Source organism: Grampus griseus (assembly GCF_964374135.1).
Source record: "Grampus griseus genome assembly, chromosome: 8".
NCBI lineage: Eukaryota > Metazoa > Chordata > Mammalia > Artiodactyla > Delphinidae > Grampus > Grampus griseus.
Window position 1 is genome coordinate 57,821,766 of NC_139002.1, and position 24,953 is coordinate 57,846,718.

Here is a 24,953-nt window from a genome sequence, read left to right on the forward strand (position 1 = left end):
AACAAATACCGTATATTAACGCATATATGTGGAACCTAGAAAAATGGTACAGATGAACCGGTTTGCAGGGCAGAAATTGAGACACAGGTAGAGAACAAACATATGGACACCAAGGGGGGAAAGCAGTGGGGGGTGGGCGTGGTGGTCTGCTGAATTGGGCGATTGGGATTGACATGTATTCACTGATGTGTATAAAATTGATGACTAATAAGAACCTGCTGTATAAAAAAATAAATAAAATAAAATTCAAAAAGAAAAAGAATGAGAAAAAAAAAAAAAAAAAAAGAATGAGGAAGGTCTGGACTTCCCTGGTGGTGCAGTGGTTAAGAATCCGCCTGCCAATGCAGGGCACACGGGTTCGAGCCCTGGTCCGGGAAGATCCCACATGCCACGGAGCAACTAAGCCCATGTGCCACAAGTATGGAGCCTGTGCTCTAGAGCCCATGTTCCACAACTACCGAAGCCCACGTGCCTAGAGCCTGTGCTCTGCAATAAGAGAAGCCACTGCAATGAGAAGTACACACACCTCAATGAAGAGTAGCCCCCGCTCGCTACAACTAGAGAGAGCCCATGCACAGCGGCAAGGACTCAGCGCAGCCAAAAATAAATAAAAAAAAAAAATTGAGGAACGTCTAAATGTACTAAGATGGAAAGAACTCAGAGATACTAAGTGAAAATAAACCATGGAATACATACATTATGATTCCATTTTTATGTTTAAGGAAAAAAAAGAGGTGACCATGTTGTATCCTTACTTAAAACCCTTCTGTGGTTCCCCATAGCCAATCAAGTGAAGTTCAAGCTCCTTACCTGGCATTCAAGGCTGTTCACTATTTGGACCCTGTCAACCTCTCCAGTCTCATCTCCTATAGACCAGCCAGGCCATCCCTTGAGCCCTGAGTTCCATCTATGACGAAATTGCCCTTCACCATTTTTTTCTCTAGGTCTCAAGAATCAGAATCACCTGGGAGTCTTGTTAAAATACTGATTGTGGGCCCCATCCATAGAATTTCTGATTTAAGTCTGAAAGGGTCGGGGGGGGGCAGTGGTTTCCAAGAATTTCTATTTCTAACAAGTTCCCAGGTGATCAGATACAGCTGTTATGTGGTCCAAAGGGACCACACTTTGACAGCCGCTGCCTTTACAATTATATGATTCAACTTCATCACCTGTATTAAGGGTGACCAATCATATCAGTTTGCCTGGGACAGAAGGCATGTAGCAGAAAACCCCTCAGTCCGAGGAAAACTGGGAAGGTTGGTTACCCTACCTGTCTAAGAATCTTTCCCAGGTTGCGTATGGGATATTTACTGCTACTGTCAAGTAGTCCTACCCTACAGCCAGGATAACAGGAAGTGCCTAAGAAGGGAATCCCATCACCAGTGACTGACATTTTGCTAGAGCAGGAGTATTTAACAAAGATTCTCAAATTCAGACTCCTCCAAACATATTTTCTTTATTTCCTCCAGAGAATCGGCTTCAGTCCTCCGGTCCTTGTAAACATTTAACACAATCAGTGTGACAAACTATAAGCATCCATATCCTTGTCCTATGTTGCTGGGGTGAGTTTAAGGGAGAAGCTGGGACAAATGCAGCGAACAATTGTGAGCTTCTTACTCACTTCAAAGTGGGTCCTGTCATGGAATGATAGCTCCACATGGGCCAATGCAGCTGACTTTTTGTTTCTTCCAAAGGGTACCCAATACAATAAAGGGCACCCATGGTCCTTCCATGGTCCTTGATGATGTTTCTGCTCACTGCTGGTCAGAGTCAATCTTTTTCATTAACTGGGACTCCTCTTCCCAAGGGGTCAGAGGTCAGAGAGCTGATAGCGTCGCACAAGACCATCTCGACAACACGTGTAGATCTGCTTCTCCCATGTGGCTACCTGAAACACAAGAGTTCATAGCTCAAAGGAAGCCCGGGATTCTTCCATTTCAAAAAAATAGAGCCTTGTCATTGACCCCTACTAGTACAAATGAGTCTGGGAAGCTTTACTGACTCCAAAGACAAGACTTACATCCATGATATATATTAAAAAAAATTAGCTCGCCAGAATCAAGGGGGCTCATGACTACAGAACAGAGAAACTAAGTGGCCAAGTGGAGAACAAACCCACTAGCATTGTGCATGGTTTAGCGCAGACAGGGTGTACTGGGGGAGCAGATGGTCCATAGAAAGGCCTGCGTATCCTTGAACCTCATAAAATTATATGCAAAGGAGTTCTCAAAATGTGCCTTTTTTTTTTCTGAGGAGGATTTCATCAAATTCTCAAAGTAGTCTGAGACTCAAAGAAGGCTAAGCACCACTAATTTAATGGAAATGGCATGATTTCTGGAGTTAGCTTAATCACAGGTTTGCTAATATGTAGCTGCATGACCTAGAGCAACTTTCTCAACCCCTCTGGGCCCATTTCTTCATTTGTAAAACGAAAATGATATGTTAATTCACAAGACAGAACAATATGCAGGAATTTTAAAAAATGAAATGTATCTATTATATATTCATTTGTCTGGAAAGAGTTCCAAAATGTCACGTAAAATAACCCAAGTCATAGAGCAATACATATAGAATGATCCCAATTATGTACAAAGTAAAGACAAAACTATATTATTTACATAAATACACAAAGATGTAAGTGCAAATTCTCCAAAAACAGTCTTAAAAGATACATGTCAAACTATTAATGCTAGTTACTTCAGGAAAGAGTGGAACCAAAAAAGTCTTAAAGCAGACTTTGAAGTCTGTACCAGTCTGTATTGTTTGAATTTTTATAAGTATGCATTAATTATAAAATTTTTTTAAATTATAAGAAAAAATAGGAATAATAATATTATATCTCAAGGGATGATAACAACTATTAAATAAGATATGTAAAAACATCTAGAACAATGTCTGGTCAACAAATATTCTTTCCCCTTTCATTTTTCTCTTTTCACTCTAACCAAATCAGTCTTGAACTTAAATAATAATAATAACAACAATAGTAATAATAGCTAATGTTTACAGAATATTTAAAATATACAAAGAAATTTCATATGCATTATCTCACTGTTATCCTCATTTTACAGACAAATTGACAGACTGAGGAGGTAAAGTGATTTTTTAAGTTTCCAGAGGCAGTAAGTGATGAAGTCACTTCTGACTCAAAATTATTTCTTCCTATCCCACCCCTTAGTATTGTATTACCCCTAATAACCACAAAGTATCTGGATTCAGTCCCCTCAAAAGCTCTAGGTCCCAGGTGAGAATCACCCAGGCCTGGTCTCCTCTCAGGTCTGTACCTTGTACACAGGGTCACAGTCTGCCCCAGTGAGCTCAATGACATAGTCTAAGTCTTGCTGGACAATGAAACAGCTTCCATCACCTAAAAGGCAGAAAGAAAACTTAAGATAACTGAAGAGAAAGCTGCAGGCAAAGTTAAAAAAAAAACAAACCCCTCAACATTTTAGTTTATTTCTGTACATCACTAGCCTAAAGAAGATTGTCCTAAGACACAGAATGGTAGACAGGACTCATTATGTGGGCCAAATATGAGGACCTACAGTGACTGCCTAAAATGCTGACCTTGAGAGGATCTGAAGGCCAAGTGCAAGCTCAGAGTTGTCTTTGATTAGCAATAACTGCTAAGGGCACAGAGCAAGCAACTGTAGGCTTATACATATATTTGCAAACTTAAACTAGACAATGATTTTTAACAGGGAATTTGCCTGTATAAATGTTTTCTTTAAGAAAACTATGCTCCCGGGACTTCCCTGGTGGCTCAGTGGTTAAGAAACCACCTGCCAATGCAAGGGACACGGGTTTGAGCCCTGGTCCGCAAAGATCCCACACGCTGTGGAGCAACTAAGCCCACGCGCCACAACTACTGAGCCTGCGCTCTAGAGCCCACAAGCCACAGATACTGAGTCCGCATGCCATAACTACTGAAGCCTGTGCGCCTAGAGCCCGTGCTTTGCAACGAGAAGCCACTGCAATGAGAAGCCCGTGCACCGCAACAAAGAGTAGGCCCCGCTCGCCACAACTAGAAAAAGCCCACGCATAGCAACAAAGACCCAACACAGCCATACATACATACATACATACATACATAAATAAATAAATATATAAAACAACTATGCTCCCAAATTATTCTTCAATCTATAAACTTGACCACATAAATCAGGCAAAGGAGAAAAGTTATACCAAGAAAATAAAAGTATATCTAATTTTTAAACTTAATTTTCTCAGAAGAGTATGGTCAAATGAAACTTGGAATGATCTATAAACTGCTGAATGGGTGACTTTTTTGTTCCTGTTTTATTTAATATAAAAGTAGCATGTGCTCACTGAAGAAAACTTTAAAAATAAAGAAACAGGGACATCCCTGGTGGTCCAGTGGTTAAGACTCCACACTCCCAATGCAGGGGGCACAGGTTCAATACCTGTTTGGGGAACTAATATCCCATATGCTGAACAGTGCAGCCAAAAAGACAAAAAATTAAAAATAAAAGTAAAGAAACAGAAGCAAAAAAATCATCCATATCTACCACTAAATATAATTACTGTTCACATTTTAATGTATTTTTCCAACCTTTTCTGTGTAAATTTTTATTTTACATAGTTGAGAGCATACTGCATAAAAGAATATCTTTATGCATAAGGTTTTTTTCTATATTAAGATTATGACTTTGTATAGAACCCTGGAAAAGAATCAAAAGATATTAATTAACCATTTGAAACTTTTTGGAAATCTGAAAAACTGCTTTCCAAATTACCTGTTAATCAATTTTAATTTATCTGTTAATCTATACTGCAACCAGCAGCATACAGGAGGAATTTATCATTTCTTGCATTATTATTATTAAAAATAATCTTTTCCAAAAGAGAATTCGTATATATTTTAGAGATACATATAGAAATATTGACAGGGGAGATAAGAAAGTCTGATTACCATAGCTCTTATTCTGCACTCAGGTTTCTATACACAAATCTACTTGATAAGCCCCAGCTCTATTCCCAGTCCCTCTAGGAAGCCATTTCTAACCACCCCATATAGTAAAACCTTCCTCCCATCAACCTCTTGTAACACTTATTATTCCTTTGATACTTCCACATATCTTTCCCTATAGCATAATTCTACTTTTTGTGAGTGTGTGCTTTTTCACTGGATCATAATGAGAAGAAATACTTTTTAGGAGGGCTTATAGGGCAAGGGGTAGTTACAGGAGTAAGAAGAAACTGTCACTTATAGAATGTCTACTTTATGTCGAGTACCTATTTTATCTCTAAGTAAACTGAGACTTAGAAAAGTGAAGTGGTTTACAAAGGTCATAGGACTATTAGATTAAACCATATACAACCGCCGTTTTTATAAATCAAAAATGGCCATATAGGGCTTCCCTGGTGGTGCAGTGGTTGAGAGTCCGCCTGCCAATGCAGGGGACACGGGTTCGTGCCCTGGTCCGGGAGGATCCCACATGCCGCTGAGCGGCTGGGCCCGTAAGCCATGGCCGTTGAGCCTGCGCTCCACAATGGGAGAGGCCACAACAGTGAGAGGCCCACATACCGCAAAAAAAAAAAAAAAGGCCATATATTAGGAATTTCATAGAGGTGAATCTAATAGTAAGTGATGGAGTGAGGATATAAATTCATTGATTAGGTTGTCAGTTTGCAACCAAAATCTATGCTTTTTCTATATCATGCAACTGCCCAATAAAATAAAGGCTAAGTAGGAGATCAGGGCTAGAGCTATGGATTCCAATCATTAACAGCTAACACCATGAGAACAGTTGGTCCTTGAGGAAGCATGGAGAAGAAAAGGTGGAAGGACAAAGGCTGAACTCAGGAAGTATCTCTGGTTTAGGGATGGCAACAATACTAGGAAGGGCAAAAGGATTCAACGTCAACAAAAAATTAAGAGAACCTACAGTAAACCATGAATCATGCTAGGCACAATACCAGGGAAATCAGGGAAAGGAGCAGTAACTGGAGAAAGAGAATGATCAGGAGATTAATTAGTATCACCAAAGTCAAAAGACCTCATAGTTTTAAGAAAGAAATAACATAACAGAATCCATTACCACTAAGAATCATGAAAGATGAAACATATGTACTCACTCATTCAACAAACATTTGCTGAGATTCTTCAGTCCTGTGCAAGAGCTGGGGTTACAGAGACGAAGAAGACATGCCACCTGTCCTCAAGGAAGCTTAGGGACCAGTAGACAAGAGAGGACTGTACACATAAAAGGCCACTGGATCTAGCAAGAGGCTCATGATTGGTGGCCTTCAAGAGGGCAGTTTGAACAGAAGGATGGGGATGGAGGGCACACTGCAGAGATTTCAAGGGAAGAGTGTGGTATGGGAGCAAAAGGAATAAAATAAAATAGGATCATGAGTGCTGGCAGCAGCATCAAGGGAAGCTGTCACAAGCTTATGCCAGCTGTACTCTTTTTAAGGTTTTATATAGAGTACCACTGCATCACTAACTGATGCCCAGACATGTGGGAGAAAGAGATTGAGAGAGAGGGAGCGCAGACAGCTAGAAAACTTAGGTGTACAGATTCCTGATTACTCTTTTTTTTTAACATCTTTATTTGAGTATAATTGCTTTACAATGGTGTGTTAGTTTCTGCTTTATAACAAAGTGAATCAGTTATACATATACATATGTTCCCATATCTCTTCCTGATTACTCTTTGCTATGGTCTGGACATCAAAGGGCTAGGGAAATAAGGCACCAGTTTTGACAGGGATGAAGGGGACCTATATCAGAGAGATGACTATGGAAATCTGGATACTGTCGGTTGCCTATTGTTGTTTTCAATGTCTGTGAGTCTGTTTCTGTTTTGTATATAGATTCATTTGTATTATTTTTTAGATTTCACATGAGTGATGTCATATATTTGTCTTTCTCTGACTTACTTCACTTAGTATAATATTCTCTAGGTCCATCCATGTTGCTGCAAATGGCAATATTTCATTCTTCTTAATGACTGAGCAATATTCCATTGTACATATATACACACCACATCTTCTTAAGCCAATCGTCTGTTGATGGGCACTTGGGTTGTTTCTACGTCTTGGCTATTGTAAATAGTGCTGCTATGAACACTGGGGTGCATGTATCTTTCTGAACTAGAGTTTTTGTCTTGTCTAGATACATGCCCAGGAGTGGGATTGCTGGATAATACAGCAACTCTATTTTGTTTTTTTTTTTCGGTACGCGGGCCTCCCACTGTTGTGGCCTCTCCCGTTGCGGAGCACAGGCTCTGGATGCGCAGGCTCAGCGGCCACGGCTCACGGGCCTATCCGCTCCGCGGCATGTGGGATCTTCCCAGACCGGGGCACGAACCCGTGTCCCCCGCATCGGCAGGCGGACTCTCAACCACTGCGCCACCAGGGAAGCCCTATTTTCAGTTTTTTAAGGAACCTCCATACTGTTCTCCATAGTGGCTGTACCAATTTACATTCCCACCAACAGTGTAGGAGGGTTCCCTTTTCTCCACACCCTCTCCAGCATTTATTATTTGTAGACTTTCTGATGATGGCCGTTCTGACTGGTGTGAGGTGATACCTCACTGTGGGTTTGATCTGTATCTCTGATAATTAGTGATGCGGAGCATCTTTCCATGTGCCTGTAGGCCATCTGTAGGTCTTCTTTGGAGAAATGTCTATTTAGGTCTTCTGGGCACGTCATATATTATATAATTCTGGCCAATGACACAGGAGAGTAAGTCTGCTGGGCTGCTCCTGAGGAAATGTTCCTCATTCTTAAAAAGGGTAACAATTTGTATGTTATGGGAAGATAAGACTTGCAGCAGCTATCCTGCGCTGTAACCTGAGGGAAAAAGTCAGCATGCTAGGGAGGAGAGTGCCAAAAGATGAAGCAAAGCTGGGTTCTTGATATTATTTCTTTTTCCTTTGTTAAAGCTTTTATTCATTTTTTTTAATTTAGAATATTTTTAGAATCATTTTACATTTACAGAAAAGTTACAAAGATAGTTCAAAAAGTTCTCATATGCCCCTCGGCCAGTTTTAATTTATAATTTTTTGGATTTCACCAGTCTTTAACGTCCTGGATGCAATCCAGGATACCATACTGAGTTAACTTTTCTTAGTCTCTCTGTTGACTTTGTTTTCAAATCACTAAATTAATCTAATGTGGAGCCATCATAAACCCGAATGTCTTCTTAAGTGAAGTAGTACATTTTCCTAATTACTGAAGCCATTTTAGTTGGGTGTTCTGTTACTAACAGCCAAAAACATCCTAACTGATACACCAAAATACTCACATAAGGTGGTCCCTTCAGGCCTATAGACCAGTCCTCCTCACCTACACATTCCTATGAGGATTCAGTGTCCCTTAATGGACACCTTCTTCCACGTATTTTCCCCAACCCCACTCCCAAACTCCATTCTAAATATTTTGTACTGGCTACACCAAGGTACTAATTTTACCCAGACTATGCATGTAAAACATCAAACACAGTACCTACTGCATGCTAGGCACCTAATAAATGATAGATCCCTCCTTTCTGCCCCGCTTCACTTATTTATGACTTTGCACACACTATAGCCTTGGCCTTCAATGTGCATCTTTACATCTCCAGTTGGTAAAATATTTATTGGATTACACATCACCCAGTCCATGAAGACATCCCAGCAGCATTCCTACCACTCGAGTTAGCTGTTCCCCATGTTCCCATATAGTCTTCTGCTGCAGTACTTATCAAATGGTATTCAATCACATGTCCACATGTCTGTCTGTCTGTCTTACTAACTGTGAGCTCCTTTAGAGCAGAGACTGTAACTGATTCGTTATTGAATTCTCAATGATTTGCAATAAGGGCCAGTACGTTTACTCTGACAATGTTTATTGAGCACCGACTACATAGTGGGCACTGAACTAAATGCTGGGGATAACACGATGAATAAAGCGCAGTCATTACTCTCAAGGAGCTCAAATTGGAGGGGGCAGAGACAATTACAAGTAGGGTATTAAACACTATGTAAAAAGTACAGTACGCCAAAGAATCGTGTAGGACTATGAGCCTAGCCCTGCCACAGACCAGGAACTTAAACCAATGTTTAGTTGAACTATATAAAATCACCTCCCTCAATTGGCCCCTGGACCCACCTTGACTAGCAATGAATCCGTCTCTGAAACTCAGCAGGGACATAACTGGTGCTCCTGATCTGTGGATGACTTGTACTGGAGCCCTAGGATTCAGAATAAATGGGGCAATTTTACAATTTTTTTCCTTCAGAAGCAATGTTTGACTATATTCAACATACAGCACTAACTGCATAACAGCACAAAGGACAAATGTGGACAGAAATTAAACATTCATATGGTTTCTTTCCTGGCAAAATCCTTGAATGGTAGATCAAGGTAGTCTGTTCAAAACCACCTTGGAGTGAATCTAAACATGTTATTGAGCTGAATTAACTAAGTTACCACCGATATTTCCAGTTTTTAGGGGACACCTGACAAGGGTTTAAGATAACAATGTTAACAATATGTTAATCGTTTTACTTATAGACAGAATTAAGACAATTGTGAAATATTAAAATTGTCAGGACTCTGTAAAATGAAAAAGGAAGGTGAGAATCAATTACATATATGTGACTTTATAACAATAATCAGGTTCCCTATCTCCATGGAGGCAAAAACAAGTACAAAACTAAAATAACTTAAATTATGGAAGAAAAGGTATAAGCTAGTCATTCTTCAGCTGAAATTTTTTCACTGCTCTTGGAATAAAGTCCAAACTCCTTGGGAAGGTATGTAAGTCCTTTCTAAGCAAATTCCTGTTTTCCTGTCTGGCATCACTTCTCATCATTGCTCCATCGGCAGGGTACATACTTGTCATATTAAACTACACAGAGGTCCCTTAAAGTGCCATACTTTTACATGCCTTCATGCTTCTCTATATGCTATTCTACCTAAGGCAGGTCCTTCTCTTCTTTACTTGGTAACTTTCTACTAGACCAGATCCAATTAAAGCCTCATTTCCTTGGAGAAGCAGTCTCACCTTCTTCCCTCTCCTTCTCGATGTTTCCTCAAATTCTTGTGTATAGCCTTGTCAGACCACTGATCACACTGCGTCATAACAGTCTTTTACTTGTTCATCTTTACTATTAGACTCCAAATGCCTCAAAGGCACAGTTTTTACTTTTTACTCCTGTTTTTCACTGCCCTGCACAAAGCCCAATGCCTACAGAAGCCATTCAATAAATATCAGTTGAACAAAGGAAGGAAACAGAAGGAGGAAGGGACAGAATTGTAGAAACTGTTAAATCCTGGGACAAATAGGTTGTGGATTCCCTTTGGATATCTTTAAGACCAGGATAAAGCCTATTTTAGATAGGTTATGATCACAGCCAAATAAAGAATCAGAGCTGGCTTACCTGAACTAAAAATGATCAATCTTAGGCCAACCTAGATCTAATACCATGAAGAAAATTACTAAGCTCCTTAAAATGAAAAGTTTTACACAATTATTGTAAGTGAAATGTTAGTTCATTATTTAAGCTTAATTTCCAAAGCAATCATGACAATCATAACAGTATGAATCAAATTACCTTTTAATGTGATTCCAGGAATAATAAGAACAATCAGACAATTCACACTGGCAAACCTTTATAAACGGAAAAACATACTCTTGATTCAATAGCCATCTGTATGCCAGACTAAATCACTGTGAAAGCCAATAAAAATTTCCACTCTGCAGAAGACCTGCATCATGCAAACAAATGGTGACTCACCTTGGACTCCTCACATCCAGCTGATAAATGTTTCCATCCTGTGTCCCAGCCAACAGCAAGAAGCCAGAAAGAAAACTACAGCAGTTGAAGGCATCTGAGCCAATAAAGAGGAACACCTGGAACAAGTAGGAGACAAAGATGCAGGTTTCATACGATTTCCCCTTAACACATCGACTCATGGGATCCTTGAAACCAAAAAGTCTCCTTTACCCTCTTTTCAGCACAACCCTCCATTTGACAAACACTTGCAATTCACACATTTAAGTTTTGCTTCAAGGCACTTGTGACAACCTTTTGAAGGGAAAGAAACAAAGTGGCAATTTAAAGAATCACAAGTCACCCAGGTACCTGAAAAAAAAAAAAATCCAAACTATTAGACTTTTATTTATTCCTTAGTGTTAGTTCAAACAGTAAAGTTTGAAAGTTCTAAAAAAAGAAAACAAAACAAACAAAAACCCCTGATTTCCCTTTGGAAGTAAAAGCCAGCATGGAAATTCAGAGTATAAAGGCAATATGATCAAAAATAGTGATGTTCCCAGAACAAACTTTGAAAATGGAAACATCACCAGCACACTGAAGTCATGAGATGAAATGAAAATACAAAGCCTGTGGCCAAACCAAATCATTCAAGCTGTCTGGGTGATGATGACAGGAGCTGGAAAGAAATTTAGAAAATCTCAAGAAACTCAGAGTTTAATTAAGAGCAGAGTCTGCTTGGCAAAACCTCAGCAAATGAAGGAAGAAAATTCAATTCTTCTACGAAAGATATTCTGGTCATTAATTATCTAGAGCCCTGAATGCATGAGTCCTTTACTCAGAAAATCTTCACATTACCTTAGAGGAAGAAGGGAATCTACAGAACCTTATCATTTTACATACAGCACACTAAGGCCCAGAGGGAAAGTGACCTGATAAAGGTCACAAAGCAGTAGGACATTTAATCTCATCACATAACCCTACGTGGTAAATCCTACTATGACAAGTTTAGTGATGAGGAAACTGAGGCTCAGAGAGGTTAAGTAACCTGTCCAATGTCACAGCCATTAGGAAGAACCAGGATTTAAATGTTGCCCTTATTCCATATCCCATGCTCTTAATCACTATACTGTACTGCCTCTCACTCATGCAGCTTCTTCAAAAGGTGAACATACAGAGAAATCAGAAATGTTTTCAAAACAGCTTTCCAAGAATCAGAGTGACCCAGGTTGCCCCAGAGTTCAAAGGTCTTAGAGGAACCACTTACCGGCTGCCTGCTCTGCAGTCCCAAGCACTGAAGTTTCTTATCTTCTCGGGCCAAAAGCAGCATTTTCGACTCTGTTCCAACCTCCCGTTCGCCTGCATGACAGATGAGCTATGTCAATAATGGGCTAGGCTGATCAGCTGGCAGTACCCAGAAAGCACAACTATTGATGGCTGTTTACTGAGTTATTCTGTTAGTGATTCACTTATTAATATTAAAAAAACATTTATTATGTTCTATATCTTGACTGTGGTATTATTTATATGACTGTACATATTTGTCAAAACTCACAGAACTGTGCAATTAAAAAGGATGACTTTTACTACATGTAAAATATCTCTCAATAAACCCAACTTTAAAATATTATTATTAAGTCATCTGTAATATGGAAAGATACCATACTTGGAGCAGGAGTACAAGGCTGAACAAAGTAGACAGTCTCTGCCCTCAAGGCTCTTATGGTCTGAAGGAAATGAGATCTATCCATTCACTAAACAAATATTTACTGAGGGACAAGGTACTTACTCTCAAGGAGTAGTAGATTCTAGATTCTAGTAGAAATAGGAAATAGTAAAATAAGCAAATAAACAAGTAGGATATCTTCAGACAGTGATGAGTTCCACAAAGGAAATAAAACAGGAAAATATGACCAAAAGGGAGTAGATGGTGGGAAAATGAGTGGGGGAAGGTAACTTTAAACTTCAATTTTATTTATTTTTAAATTTATTTTTTATTTTATTTTTGGCTGCGTTGGGTCTTCGTTGCTGCACATGGGCTTTCTCTAGCTGTGGTGAGCGGGGGCTACTCTTCGTTGCAGCGCATGGGCTTCTCATTGTTGTGGCTTCTCTTGTTGCAAAGCACGGGCTCTAGACGGGCAGGCTTCAGTAGTTGTGGCACGCAGCCTCAGTAGTTGTGGCTCACGGGCTTAGTTGCTCCGCAGCATGTGGGATCTTTCCGGACCAGGGCTCAAACCTGTGTCCCCTGCACTGGCAGGCGGATTCTTAACCATTGCACCACCAGGGAAGCCCTAAACTTCAATTTTAAATAGGTTTCATGGAGGTTATTTTTCAACTGAGACATGAATGGTAAACAGAAGCCAGCCATGTGAAAAGTTTTGGGAGGTACATTCTAGGCTAAGGGAAGAACAAGGCAAAAGCCGGGAGGCTGGCAGTCTGTTGTGCTCCAAGAACAGAGACCTATGGCTGGGACACAATGGAACTGGCAGAGGGTGGTGTGACTTGAGGCTGGAGAGGACTGCAGGGGTTAGAAAGTGTAAGCATTTGTAATAAGCCATGGTAAGGGGTTAGGATTTTAATACATAGTTGTCCCTCGGTATTTACAGAAGGTTGCTTCCAGGACCCGCCGCAGACACCAAGATTCGCAGATGCTCAAGTCCCCAGAGTTGGCCCTCCATATCGAAAGGTGCCACATCCGCAGATTCAACCAACTGTGGATTGTGTTCTGAATGAGGAACCCATGGATATGGAGGGCCAAACATATGTATAAAAGGAGGCCACTATGGACTTCCCTGGCAGTCCAGTGGTTAAGACTCCATGCTTCCATGGCAGGGGATGCAGGTTCAATCTCTGGTTGGGGAATTAAGATCCCACATGGCCAAAAAAACCCAACCAAACAAAAAAATACAAAAAGGAGGCTGCTAGAGGAGAGTAGAGACAAAGGAGAGTGATATGACTTATGTTTTTTATTTATTTACTTTTTTTAAATTTTAATTTATTTTGGCTGCACTGGATCATTGTGGCGGCAAGTGGACTCTTAGTTGCGGCATGCAGGCTCTTAGTTGTGGCATGCGTGTGGAATCTAGTTCCCTGACCAGGGATCAAACCCAGGCCCCCTGCATTGGGAGCACGGACTCTTACCCACTGGACCACCAGGGAAGTCCCTTGATTTATGTTTTTTAAATGATCATGATGGTTCCTCTGAGGAGAATAGATTATAGAATAGTGCAGGCAACAGATGATGGTAGAATGGATGAGGATGCTGGCAGGAGGAAGGGAGAGCTGGAGGAAGAACGTGAGGTGGAAAAATGAGCAACATTCTGAAGGTAGAGATGACAGACTTTGCTGATGCGGGACATGAGGAACGGTGGGGGTGGATCTTGAATGAATCTCAGGCTTTGGGCTTGAGCAAGAAGATGGTGGTGCCATTTACTGAGATGGGGAAAAACAGATTTGGAGTGGGAGGAAATCAAACACTCCATGTTATAAGTTCAAGATGTCTATTAGACATCTAAATAGAGTCTGAAATGCAAGTGAAAGATCTATGCTTTAGATGTACTTTTGGAAATCACCAGCTTAAATACAACATTTAAAGTCATGGAACTGATGAGATCACCTAAGAGAGAAATTGTAGAGCTGAGAGCCCTCCAATATTTAAAGATAGAATAAAGGAGACATGTAAAAGGAGATTGGGACTTCCCTGGTGGTCCAGTGGCTAAGGCTCCACGCTCCCAGTGCAGGGGGCCCGGGCTCAAAACCTGGTCAGGGAACTAGATCCCACATGCTGCAACTAAAAAAGATCCCACGTGCCGCAACTAAGACCCAACGCAGCCAAATAAATAAATAAATGGTTTTTTTTTAAAAGGAGACTAAGAAGCAGCAGCCAATGAGATAGAGAGAAAAGCAGTGTAGTGTGGTATTACAGAAGCCAAGAAAGAAAAGTGTCCTGAAGAGAAGAGTTTACTGTGTTGTATCCTGTTGAGAATTTGGAAGGATAAGCACAGAGAAGTAACACTGGATTATGCAACATGGAGTCACTGGTGACCTCGACAAGAGCTGCTGCTCGTTAAGTAGCTGGGGCACAAACCATCCTAGGCTGGGTTGAACAGTAAGTGGGAAGTGAGGAAATAGAGGAAACAAGAATATTTTCATTTAAATTACTTTAAACCAACAAATTTTAAAAAACTCAACCTTATTTTAAGTAGTATCTGTGAAATCTTAGGTTTGAAGTGAGATATGTGTGCATTAATATGTAACTATTAAAAATGTGTACTGCCTGAAATGATCTTGTTTACCACTCACTGCACATGTGTCACACTTTGGGAAATACTCTTCCTATTAATCGATTAATTCCCAAAGAGGGGCCAGGCAACATGTGGTAGTCACAACCATTTTAATTCTTGGACCACAGTGTATCTATATGGGAAGTTTAAGAGAGTGAGGAGAATACCTGCAGTGTGTCCACAGTGAGGGGCAAAATTCACCCAAATGAGCTGAAAACATATATCCACACAAAAACCTACACAGGGATATTTATAGCAGCTTTATTTATAATTGTCCAAACTTGGAAACAACCAAGATGTCCTCCAGTAGATGAATAAAACAATGGAATATTGTTCAGTGTTTAAAACAATGAGGTATCAAGGACTTCCTTGGTGGCACAGTGGATAAGAATCCACCTGCCAATGCAGGGGACATGGGTTCGAGCCCTGGTCCGGGAAGATCCCACATGCTGTGGAGCAACTAAGCCCGTGCACCACAACTACTGAGCTCGCACGCCACAACTACTGAAGCCTGCGCACCTAGAGCCCGTGCTCTGCAACAAGAGAAGCCACCGCAATGAGAAGGCCATGCACCGCAATGAGAAGGCCATGCACCGCAACGAAGAGTAGCCCCCACTCGCCACAACTAGAGAAAGCCCCCCTGAAAAACATTTAAAAATAAATAAATAAATAAATGGAAAAAAAGAAATGAGGTATCAATGCATGAAAAGACATGCAGGAACCTTAAATGCATATTACTAAGTGAAAGAAGCCAATCTGAAAAGGCTACATAGTTTATGATTTCAACTGCAACATTCTAGAAAAGGCAAAGCCATGAAGACAGTAAAAATATCAGTTGCGAAAGGTTATAGGGGATGAAAGGACGAATTGGTGCAGCAAAAGAGATTTTTCAGGCAGTGAAAAATCTGCATGATACTAGAATGATAAATACATGTCATTATACATTTGTCCAAACCCACAGAATATACAACATCAAGAGTGAATCCTAATTTAAACCTTGAACTTTGAGTGATAATGATGTGTCAGTTTAGGTCTATCAATTGTAACAAAAGTACCACTCTGGTGGGGGATGGTGATAACAGGGGAGGGTGTGCAGGTATGTGGGCAAAGGGTATACAAGAACTCTATCTGCTCAATTTCATGTGGACCAAACTGCTCTAAAAAATAAAGCCTCTTAAAAAAAAAATACAAGAAGCAGAGATGATGGTAGAAAAATAGTCCTATGGAAACAGAGAAGCAAGTATGTTATAATCATAGGAAAATAAGAAAAGAATGCAAGCTGCCTTATTAGGACCTTTATCATTCTGACTCAACCAGAGCTTTCACTCTACTCACCTATTTCCCCCTACTATGCTTACGCCAACTTCTGGCCCAAAGAAGCATATCTCTACCCAACAGTCAATTTTACCTCCACACTATTTTAATGTGAACTGCCCCTACCTCTATCCCTGCCCTAGTTCCCATTCTCCCATCCTTCCCATTCTTGTCTGTTCAACTTGAATCTATCCTTCAAGGTTCAACTTCTTTTGTGACATCTCTCATCTATACTAACCTAAAACACTCTCTTCTTCCAAAAAAACATTATATTTGCATTAAGTGAATCACTAAGTTACTTCAGCCAAAATTTTATCGTTCTGTTTTACAGGCATTAGTCTCATCTGCTAAATTAAACTGTACTTACTCAAATGCAATAACTGTGACATATACTTCCTTTGTAGATTCCAAAGCAACAGAAACATAGTAGATATGCAACAAATATTAATCTTATGGTAAAAATGGAAATACCAGCTACAGAGCAGGAGAGAACAAGGAAGAAAAGGAGAAACTAAGGCAAACACTGAAGGAATATAAGGAAACAAAATAAATTCATATACTGTTATCAACTCACTGGGCATCTGCTCAGGGGAGCCGAGGTTTATAGAGTTGTCAGCAGTACCCACAGCTACTCCGTTGATGGAAGACCCACAGTCTGCAATGACTCCCAAGCAGGCTGAGCGCCCACAGTCCCAAAGTCGTGCTGTCCCATCTCGAGAACCAGATACCACATTCTTCCCCCGATCAACAATGGCTGTATCCAGGATACCTGACAAGAGAAAAAAAAAAAGACCCTAAAATGGAGTAGGTAGTAAAAGAACTACAAGGGCAGAGAAGACATATCTGTATAAATGACTCTATTCCTTCACAAACAAGTACTGGATATGTACTACAGGCTGGTGCCAGAAAAACAGAAATAAACAGAACAGGGTCCCTGTTTCCCAATGACTAGCTGCAAGAGACAGACATGGAAAAGAAGCTTTGGATTTAATTTTTAGTGGCATGTGGTTTTCTAGAGCAGTGGTTTTCAAGTTATTATTTTGGCTTTAGAACCTGTTGTTTTTTAATTTATTTATTTTTTAAAAAAATCGTTACTGGAGTATAATTGCTTTACAATGGTGTGTTAGTTTCTGCTGTATAACAAAGTGAGTCAGCTATACGTATACATACATATATCCCCATATCCCCTCCCACTTGCGTCTCCCTCCCATCATCCCTATCCCACCCCTCTAGGTGGTCACAAAACACCGAGCTGATCTCCCTATGCTATGTGGCTGCTTTCCACTAGTTATCTATTTTACATTTGGTAGTGTATATATGTCCATGCCACTCTCTCACTTCATCCTGGCTTACCCTTCCCCCTCCCCATGTCCTCAAGTCCATTCTCCACGTCTACATCTTTATTCCTGTCCTGTGCCTAGGTTCTTCAGAATCATGTTTTGTTTTTTTAGATTCCATATGTTACCATACGCTATTTGTTTTTCTCTTTCTGATTTACTTCACTCTGTATGACAGACTCTAGGTCCATCCACCTCATTACAAATAAGTCAATTTCACTTCTTTTTTATGGCTGAGTAATATTCCATTGTATATATGTGCCACATCTTCTTTATCCATTCATCTGTCAATGGACACTTAGGTTGCTTCCATGTCCTGACTATTGCAAATAGTGCTGCAATGAACACTGTGGTACATGACTCTTTTTTTTTTTTTTTTTTAAATTTATGGCTGCATTGGGTCTTCATTGCTGCGTGAGGGCTTTTCTCTAGTTGCTGTGCGCTAGGGCTTTTCTCTAGTTGCAGCGAGCAGGGGCTACTCTTTGTTGTGGTACATGGGCTTCTCATTGCGGTGGCTTCTCTTGTTGCAGAGCACAGGCTCTAGGCACATGGACTTCAGTAGTTGTAGCATGCAGACTCATTAGTTTGGCTCCCAGACTCTAGAGCACAGGCTCAGTAGTTGTGGTGCATGGGCTTAGTTGCTCTGCAGCATGTGGGATCTTCCCAGACCAGGGCTTGAACCCGTGTCCCCTGAATTGGCAGGCAGATTCTTAACCACTGCGCCACCAGGGAAGCCCAACATGACTCTTCGTGAATTATCAGTTTCTCAGGGTACATGCCCAGTAGTGGGATTGCTGGGTCGTATAAAAACTGTTTTTTAAACAAAAATTAAGTAGACATCCTAGACAGTTCAGTGTGCAAATCACTGTCTTAAAAGATCCTGCTGCTTCCATTGGGAACTAATCATAAAAAAGGAGTGACTCCTCATCTGGCCAAGATGGAGTAGTCCCATTGCTCCCAGGTCCTCTCCTTACAACTAAAAAAACCTGGACATAAGACAACAAACAAGCACAAGAAGGTTGAAAGATGTAAAGAAGAAAGCAGTCCACCTAGGGACCTCAAGACTTGAAGAACAACAGGGCAATGAATTTCCTGGATTTCCTTACTGCCTCCCATATATCCTAGACAGGACACCGCAGAAGCCTCTAACATAGAACTAATTTTTTAAAAAAGGCACAAATTAAAAACAAAAAACAACAACCAAACAACTCCAAGAAAAGTCTGTTGCCTCTAGGCAGAAGACTTAGAAAAGGGTGGCCTAACAGTACAGAAAAGCTTTTTGGCAATATCCATCTTACTCAAACAGCAACAGAAAAACTGCTACCTCCCCTCTCCCAAAGAGTCAGTGGGGCTGAACAGGGAGTGATTTCTACCTCAACCCCCATGGAAGCAGGAGACAGCTCTCCAATTCCCCCCACCCAGCGACACTGACCAGGCCCAGCAGGGTACTGTCAGCGGGGAGCTGGGCCTCTACTCTCACCCAGCACCAATGGGGGAAAGAGGTAAAACATAAGGGACAGGGAAGTAGCACTCCACTTTCCCCAACCCATCCCCTAGTGTCAGTCAGCAGGAAACAGAGCTTACAAGCCCACTTTGGAGGAAAAGAAGTAGTGCAAGTTGAGGTGATGCAAGATGGTGCCCCACTTCTACCAGGAAGGCGTCAGCAAGGTCAAGGGGAAGCTGAGCTTCTACCTCACCTGTTTGCAGACAGGTAGCGTGAGCCAGTGCTCCACTTTTGCCAGAGCAGTGTTAGAGGAGCCCAGCAGGAAGCTGAGTATACACATCTCCTGGGCCCCTGTACCATACCTCGACAGGGGACCACCTGCTTAAAAAGATCAAGTAAGATGCAGAGTGTTATAATATCCAAAATGTCCACAGATTTTATGACTTTTGAAGCCCTTTGTCACCCCTTATCTGACTATTTTCTATGATCCCTGGCTTCAGGAGCACCCAGTGTAAAAAGGTAGAGACAGTCAAGGACATAAAGAGTTTCAGGGGCATACATGTGACAACATAGGACTGTAGAGTAGAAAGAGAGTCTGGCCCTATGGTGATACAGGCAGGGCTAGTACTTGCTTTATTAAAACCCATTTAATTATCCTATTATAGGTGCCCAATAAACACTTGCAGGCTGAGTAATAAGAGTACCTGATCAAAGGTTACTTAGTAAACCAGTGCCCTGGCTTGCTCCCATTCTGCTCAAGATGAGATGACTTCAGATATATAAACCTTGACAAAAACTCTACAAAAACTCAGTATAAGGTACAAGTGATGGATGAGCCATGCAGTTAACCACATGCCTCAACTCTCAGTGGAAATTTCACTTTGAAAGCCTTTTTCAGAAAAAAGATGAATTCATAAAAATGCCACAAATTTAAAAAGTAGCCAATTTAGGGCCTGTTTGATAAAATATGATTTTCTCAGGTGGGACCTAATTCACAGGGTAAGTTTCCCAATATATCCAATTTAAAATAAAAACTAAATACAATTTATATAGCTGGTTACAGTGGTTGGAAAAATAAAATGTAATCCTTGTACTTATATATCTACTGGATAAAGGCCATACAGATAAGTTTTTATTTATTTATTTTTGGTTATATGTTGGTTTTTTTAATTCATTTTTATTGGAATGTGGTTGCTTTACAATGTTGTGTTAGCCTAGATAAGCTTTTAAAAGTAGGCTTTCCCTCAGAAGCAGATCTAAGGAGGCAACATATCTTGTTGCTATTTTATGTTTCTTATTTACAACATATTTTGTAATCATAAAGTACCCTGAGTTTAGAAAATTCACCTTTCCACTCTATCTCCATAACACACTCAGCATTCTAGCTAGAAAAGGATCTTAGATCTTTCAAGAATCTTAAGGAATCACCAATAGGAACATAAGGAAGGGGCTTCAACTCTTACTAAGCCATCAAAGATCTGTTTATGTCTTTATTGGGAAGTTCCAACCACTATTTAAAAATGCTGAGTTCCATGGAAGTGATGCAAACTTAAAAAAAAAAAAAAGGTTCTGAAAAATATGTATCCAAGACAGGATGCTACAGCTGTGGCTAGGGAGCTATGAATGGTATTAACTGTGTACAAATTTCAACTAATACTCAGTAAAGAGCTGTCATCTAGGAAGTTTTCCTTTTTTATGAAAGTAGAGTGGAAAACTATCACTCCCTCTCTAATAAAATGTCACAACATAGTGGCATCTAGTGTGGGTCTCTTTACTCTTAGGTGACAAGAATAAAAGAAAGAGGAGCCTTACAGGAGCAGGAATCTGTGAGGAATTACCTTAAGAAGAAGCTATAAAGGAGCAGGAATGCCTTTGTAAGAGAAGTAGCCATAGCTAAGACCTAGCAGAGCTGCAAAGGCTTTAGATACCAAATCAAACAGACAGAAATCCTCAACATATAAACCGAGATGAAAAAAAATCTGCATTCAAGAAAAGATTCAGCTGATTTACAGATAAACATCATAGCCAAAGTCTGGGAAATAATAATAATGTTAGATGAAACTATGACTGAAATAAGTATTAGTAAGAAACAGCAAATTTCATATTTCTAGGCAGGTTTTTTAACAAGTTTACTCTATTCAGATCTCAGAAAATAATGAGCCTTGAAGCACCTATTACTTGGAGGCAGCATATCCTATTTCAGAGAAAGTATATAAGAGTTTGAAAAGAATGCAACCTGGTTTCTCAAATGTAAGCATCTTTCCTACCTTGGTGAGCAAAAAACCTCAACCAATCAACTGAAATGGTGTTTCATTTGGTCTCAATGTTTTCACAGATTATGAAAGACCTGGTGCTTATTACAAAGAATTAAGATTATGAATATATATCTCCAAATCCACCAACCTTGATTAAATGGCCTGGTCAATTAAAAATTTTCAAACTGATTAAAGTACACTTTAGAGCTACTTAGTAAACTCATATATTACAAACAGAACACTGCTTTTAGTTTATCTTTTCATTAGACAGATTTACAAAAATCTTATCTCTGCTTAAGAACACACTAATCCTTTAAATAAGTATAAAATATATATCTAGAAGTATTAGAAAAGACCAATTACATATCAACTAAGATCAAAAATGTCTACTGTATTAGAAATAACAATTTCTGCTTTTCACATTTGACAAGTATGTTAAAACATCACAAGGTTCAACTTCCCTGGCAGGGTTTAAAGTATAGTGTCATATTTTTTATGAACAATAATAGCATTCAGTGTGCACTTATTACATACCAGGGATTATACTAAATCTTTCATATGTATCATTTCATTTAATACTATTATCCCCATTTTACATATGAGGAAATTAAGGCTCAGAAAAGTTAAGCAACTTTCCAAGGCTTCCCAGACTTTAAATGGGAGAATTAAGATTTAAACCAAGATTTGTATGTCTCCAAATCCTATGTTTTGCCACTCTACTGTACTGGCTCCCTTACTATCATGTTTCCATATACTAGAAGCAGTAAGCAAGCCAGGGACTTAATTAAGCTAACGAAAGGTTATTCTTTATAACAGATCTTTATACAGAGCTATTCTATTAGTGTCCAGATGATTCTTTGCAATAAGCATCAGGTAATGTTCAATCCAGACTTCCTTTTATGTCTTGCTTGCCAAGACTTACCTAGGCAATAAAAGACCATGTCCACTTCAACACTATCTTCTGCTTCTCTTATTTAGTCACCACTTGTGAAAACACTAAAGATCACAAATGCAAATAATAATTCTTTATTGTTTTTTATGTGGTTCATGACATTTATTAAAATGCTTCAAAATCTCAGAACTAAAGAGATTGTTAAAAAGGAGCCACACAAAGCAACTTGGAAGTCAACTAGGTAAAGACAGTGACCCATATATGCCGCTGTTATTGGAGATTAATCTTGATTTTGGCTCCATACTTCTGAAGAATGGGCAACCCCAAACCCGGGGCTCCTTTATAGAATTAACTAGAGAGAAGCATTTAAGACCTGACAGACATTAACCTGGATCTGACTTCATGCAATTTCCCCTAAAGCTTATCATTTCTGTTCAATCTAATTTATAAAAAAAACAACAAACCCTCTCAAGGAAAAAAAAGTAAGGGTGTTATACTCTGGAGAAGCGCCTACCCCCACCCCAGAACTTTCTCACAAGGCCAAAAGAATGGAACAACTATATGAATAAAAGCTTAAATCAGATCAACAAACACTCTAGAGTTCAACCTAAGCTAAGTGACACACATGGATTCTTACGGAGAACTGAAGAACACTGGGAGACTTAGGATTCATGTGGAGGGCACAGTCAATAACTATAGTAATCCAAAGGTATTCTGAAGTTAAGTGTGCACAGATGTTAAATATGCATCTTCTTAAGTTCAATATGCAGAGCTATGCCTTGTTCACTGGAAAGGTCCCCCATGCCTTGCATCTTCAAGGTGGCCAGATCTAAGGTGAATCCCTCAGTGTTCTTCTAGACTCCTTTGGCTCCTGGATTCCCCAACAGTGCAGGCTGCTTTGACTCCTCAGACCTGTCAGTTCTTTGGACTGAACGTGAAGAAGGCTCTATATATCCCTTCTACTCCCTTTCAATGCATCCATGTACTTAAGTTTCAGAAGAAAACCCATTTATTTGCTAAGGTTAACATGTGTGTTTGCTAGATGATCTGTATGTAATCTGACAAACCATTATAAAGAAATACTAAAACTTAAAAAAATCAACTCTACACACAAGCTATTTATAATATAGTCAGGTAGACAAGGCAAAAACACTGGGTTAAATACCATAAGTATAGGGCAAATACATAATAAATTCCCAAATGAGTGGTGTAGATGATGTGTATCATGGTCCCAAAGGAGTGATCAAGGTAAGAAATAACATCCTTATTTGAGGATGTTATTACATTTTCAAAAATATCCAAACTTGGGGCTTCCCTGGTGGCGCAGTGGTTGAGAGTCCGCCTGCCGGGGAGACGGGTTCGTGCCCAGGTCCAGGAGGATCCCACATGCCGTGGAGCGGCTGGGCCCGTGAGCCATGGCTGCTGAGCCTGCGCATCTGGAGCCTGTGCTCCGCAACGGGAGAGGCCACAACAGTGAGAGGCCCGCGTACCCGAAAAAAAAAAAAAAAATCCAAACTTGTAAAAATAAGAATGACATATTTACCATTTTTTTAAAACATTCCAAATTAAGGATAAAACATCTCTAAATTAACTTTTTTCCCAACAAACCAACCAATCAGTTACAGAGGGAAGATGTTCTCACTCTGTCTCTACAATCCAATATCAACAGGTTATGTGGTTAATCCATTTTAAAAAACTGAACTGTGATTTAAATCCACAGGAATCGACCATTAATACCAAGGTCTATCTGATGTCTGGTGATGCAGCTGTTTGCAACACAGCTTTTACTGTCACCTCAGCCAAAGGACTAATGTGAAATAGTGGGCACACCTCTCTCTCTTTTTTCCCAGCACACAAGTAGATGATCTCTTATGGAGCCTTTTTTCCCCTTATCAACTGTGGAAAACAATGATCTATGTAAGTTAGTGAATTCTAGATAGCAATAATAAGACTGAGTAGGAAAGGAATTTCTAATCCTTGGGGAAATACCAGTTCATTTAAATGGCCAGTTGGATGAATTACTTGTGTTTTTGTGGATAACTAGATTCTGTTTCTATCTTTTTGGTGATTCATTTCTGGGGATCATTACAGAAACCTTTAGGAGAAATCCCTCTTCATACCTCCTTTGTGACCTTTGAAGGTCACCACACAGTTAGCATCTTCAGCTGACCAGATCTTCAGCTGGGCATCCATTCCCCCACTCAGAACCACAAGGCCTGATGGGAAAAACCTGCAACAATTCACATCAAATACATGTCCTTCCAATACTCTCTGGAAAAACAAAAGAAAATTCCATGCTAGTTCTCTTGTCCGTCCCTTCATGTTCTCTTACCTCCCATATCCTTAGTTCCGTAAATGATATATCTACATGCTGCATTTTAAAACAAAAGAGGTCCAAAGAATCTCTTTAGTTCATCTGTATAGGTAATGTTCTTAGAGCTGTTGGCTCCCTTTCCTGGGCTTTGGCTGCAAATGTTGTGAATTTGAATTCCATAGCTCTCATAGCCACCCCTAAGTCTAGTTCTACATATAAGGAGCTGAGGAGGCTTGAGGGCTCTTTTACTTGTCTTTTCTTAAAATCCTCTGTACAGGTTGGGGGGCTCAGCCATACAGTCAGTGTAACAGCCTAGCTACTCTGTCTTAGAAATGGGTCACTGAAGGCAGTTCATACCATCCACTCACAGACATTCACTAGCCTGG

At 40.0% G+C, this 24,953-nt stretch overlaps 1 protein-coding gene across 1 annotated transcript in view; it reads right to left on the reverse strand.

Moving 5' to 3' along the window:
* Positions 1-1,442: 1,442 nt before the first annotated feature.
* The window catches only part of PAAF1 (proteasomal ATPase associated factor 1), a 40,791-nt gene continuing 17,280 nt past the window's right edge, over positions 1,443-24,953 (reverse strand). The window contains exons 6-12 of the mRNA XM_082659202.1: positions 24,374-24,524; positions 16,900-17,094; positions 11,996-12,087; positions 10,753-10,868; positions 9,122-9,204; positions 3,285-3,367; positions 1,443-1,888 (exon numbers count right to left, since the gene is read on the reverse strand). Coding sequence (XP_082515328.1) covers positions 1,811-1,888; positions 3,285-3,367; positions 9,122-9,204; positions 10,753-10,868; positions 11,996-12,087; positions 16,900-17,094; positions 24,374-24,524 — 798 coding nt within the window. The 3' untranslated portion in view covers positions 1,443-1,810. The remainder of the gene's footprint in view (positions 1,889-3,284; positions 3,368-9,121; positions 9,205-10,752; positions 10,869-11,995; positions 12,088-16,899; positions 17,095-24,373; positions 24,525-24,953) is intronic.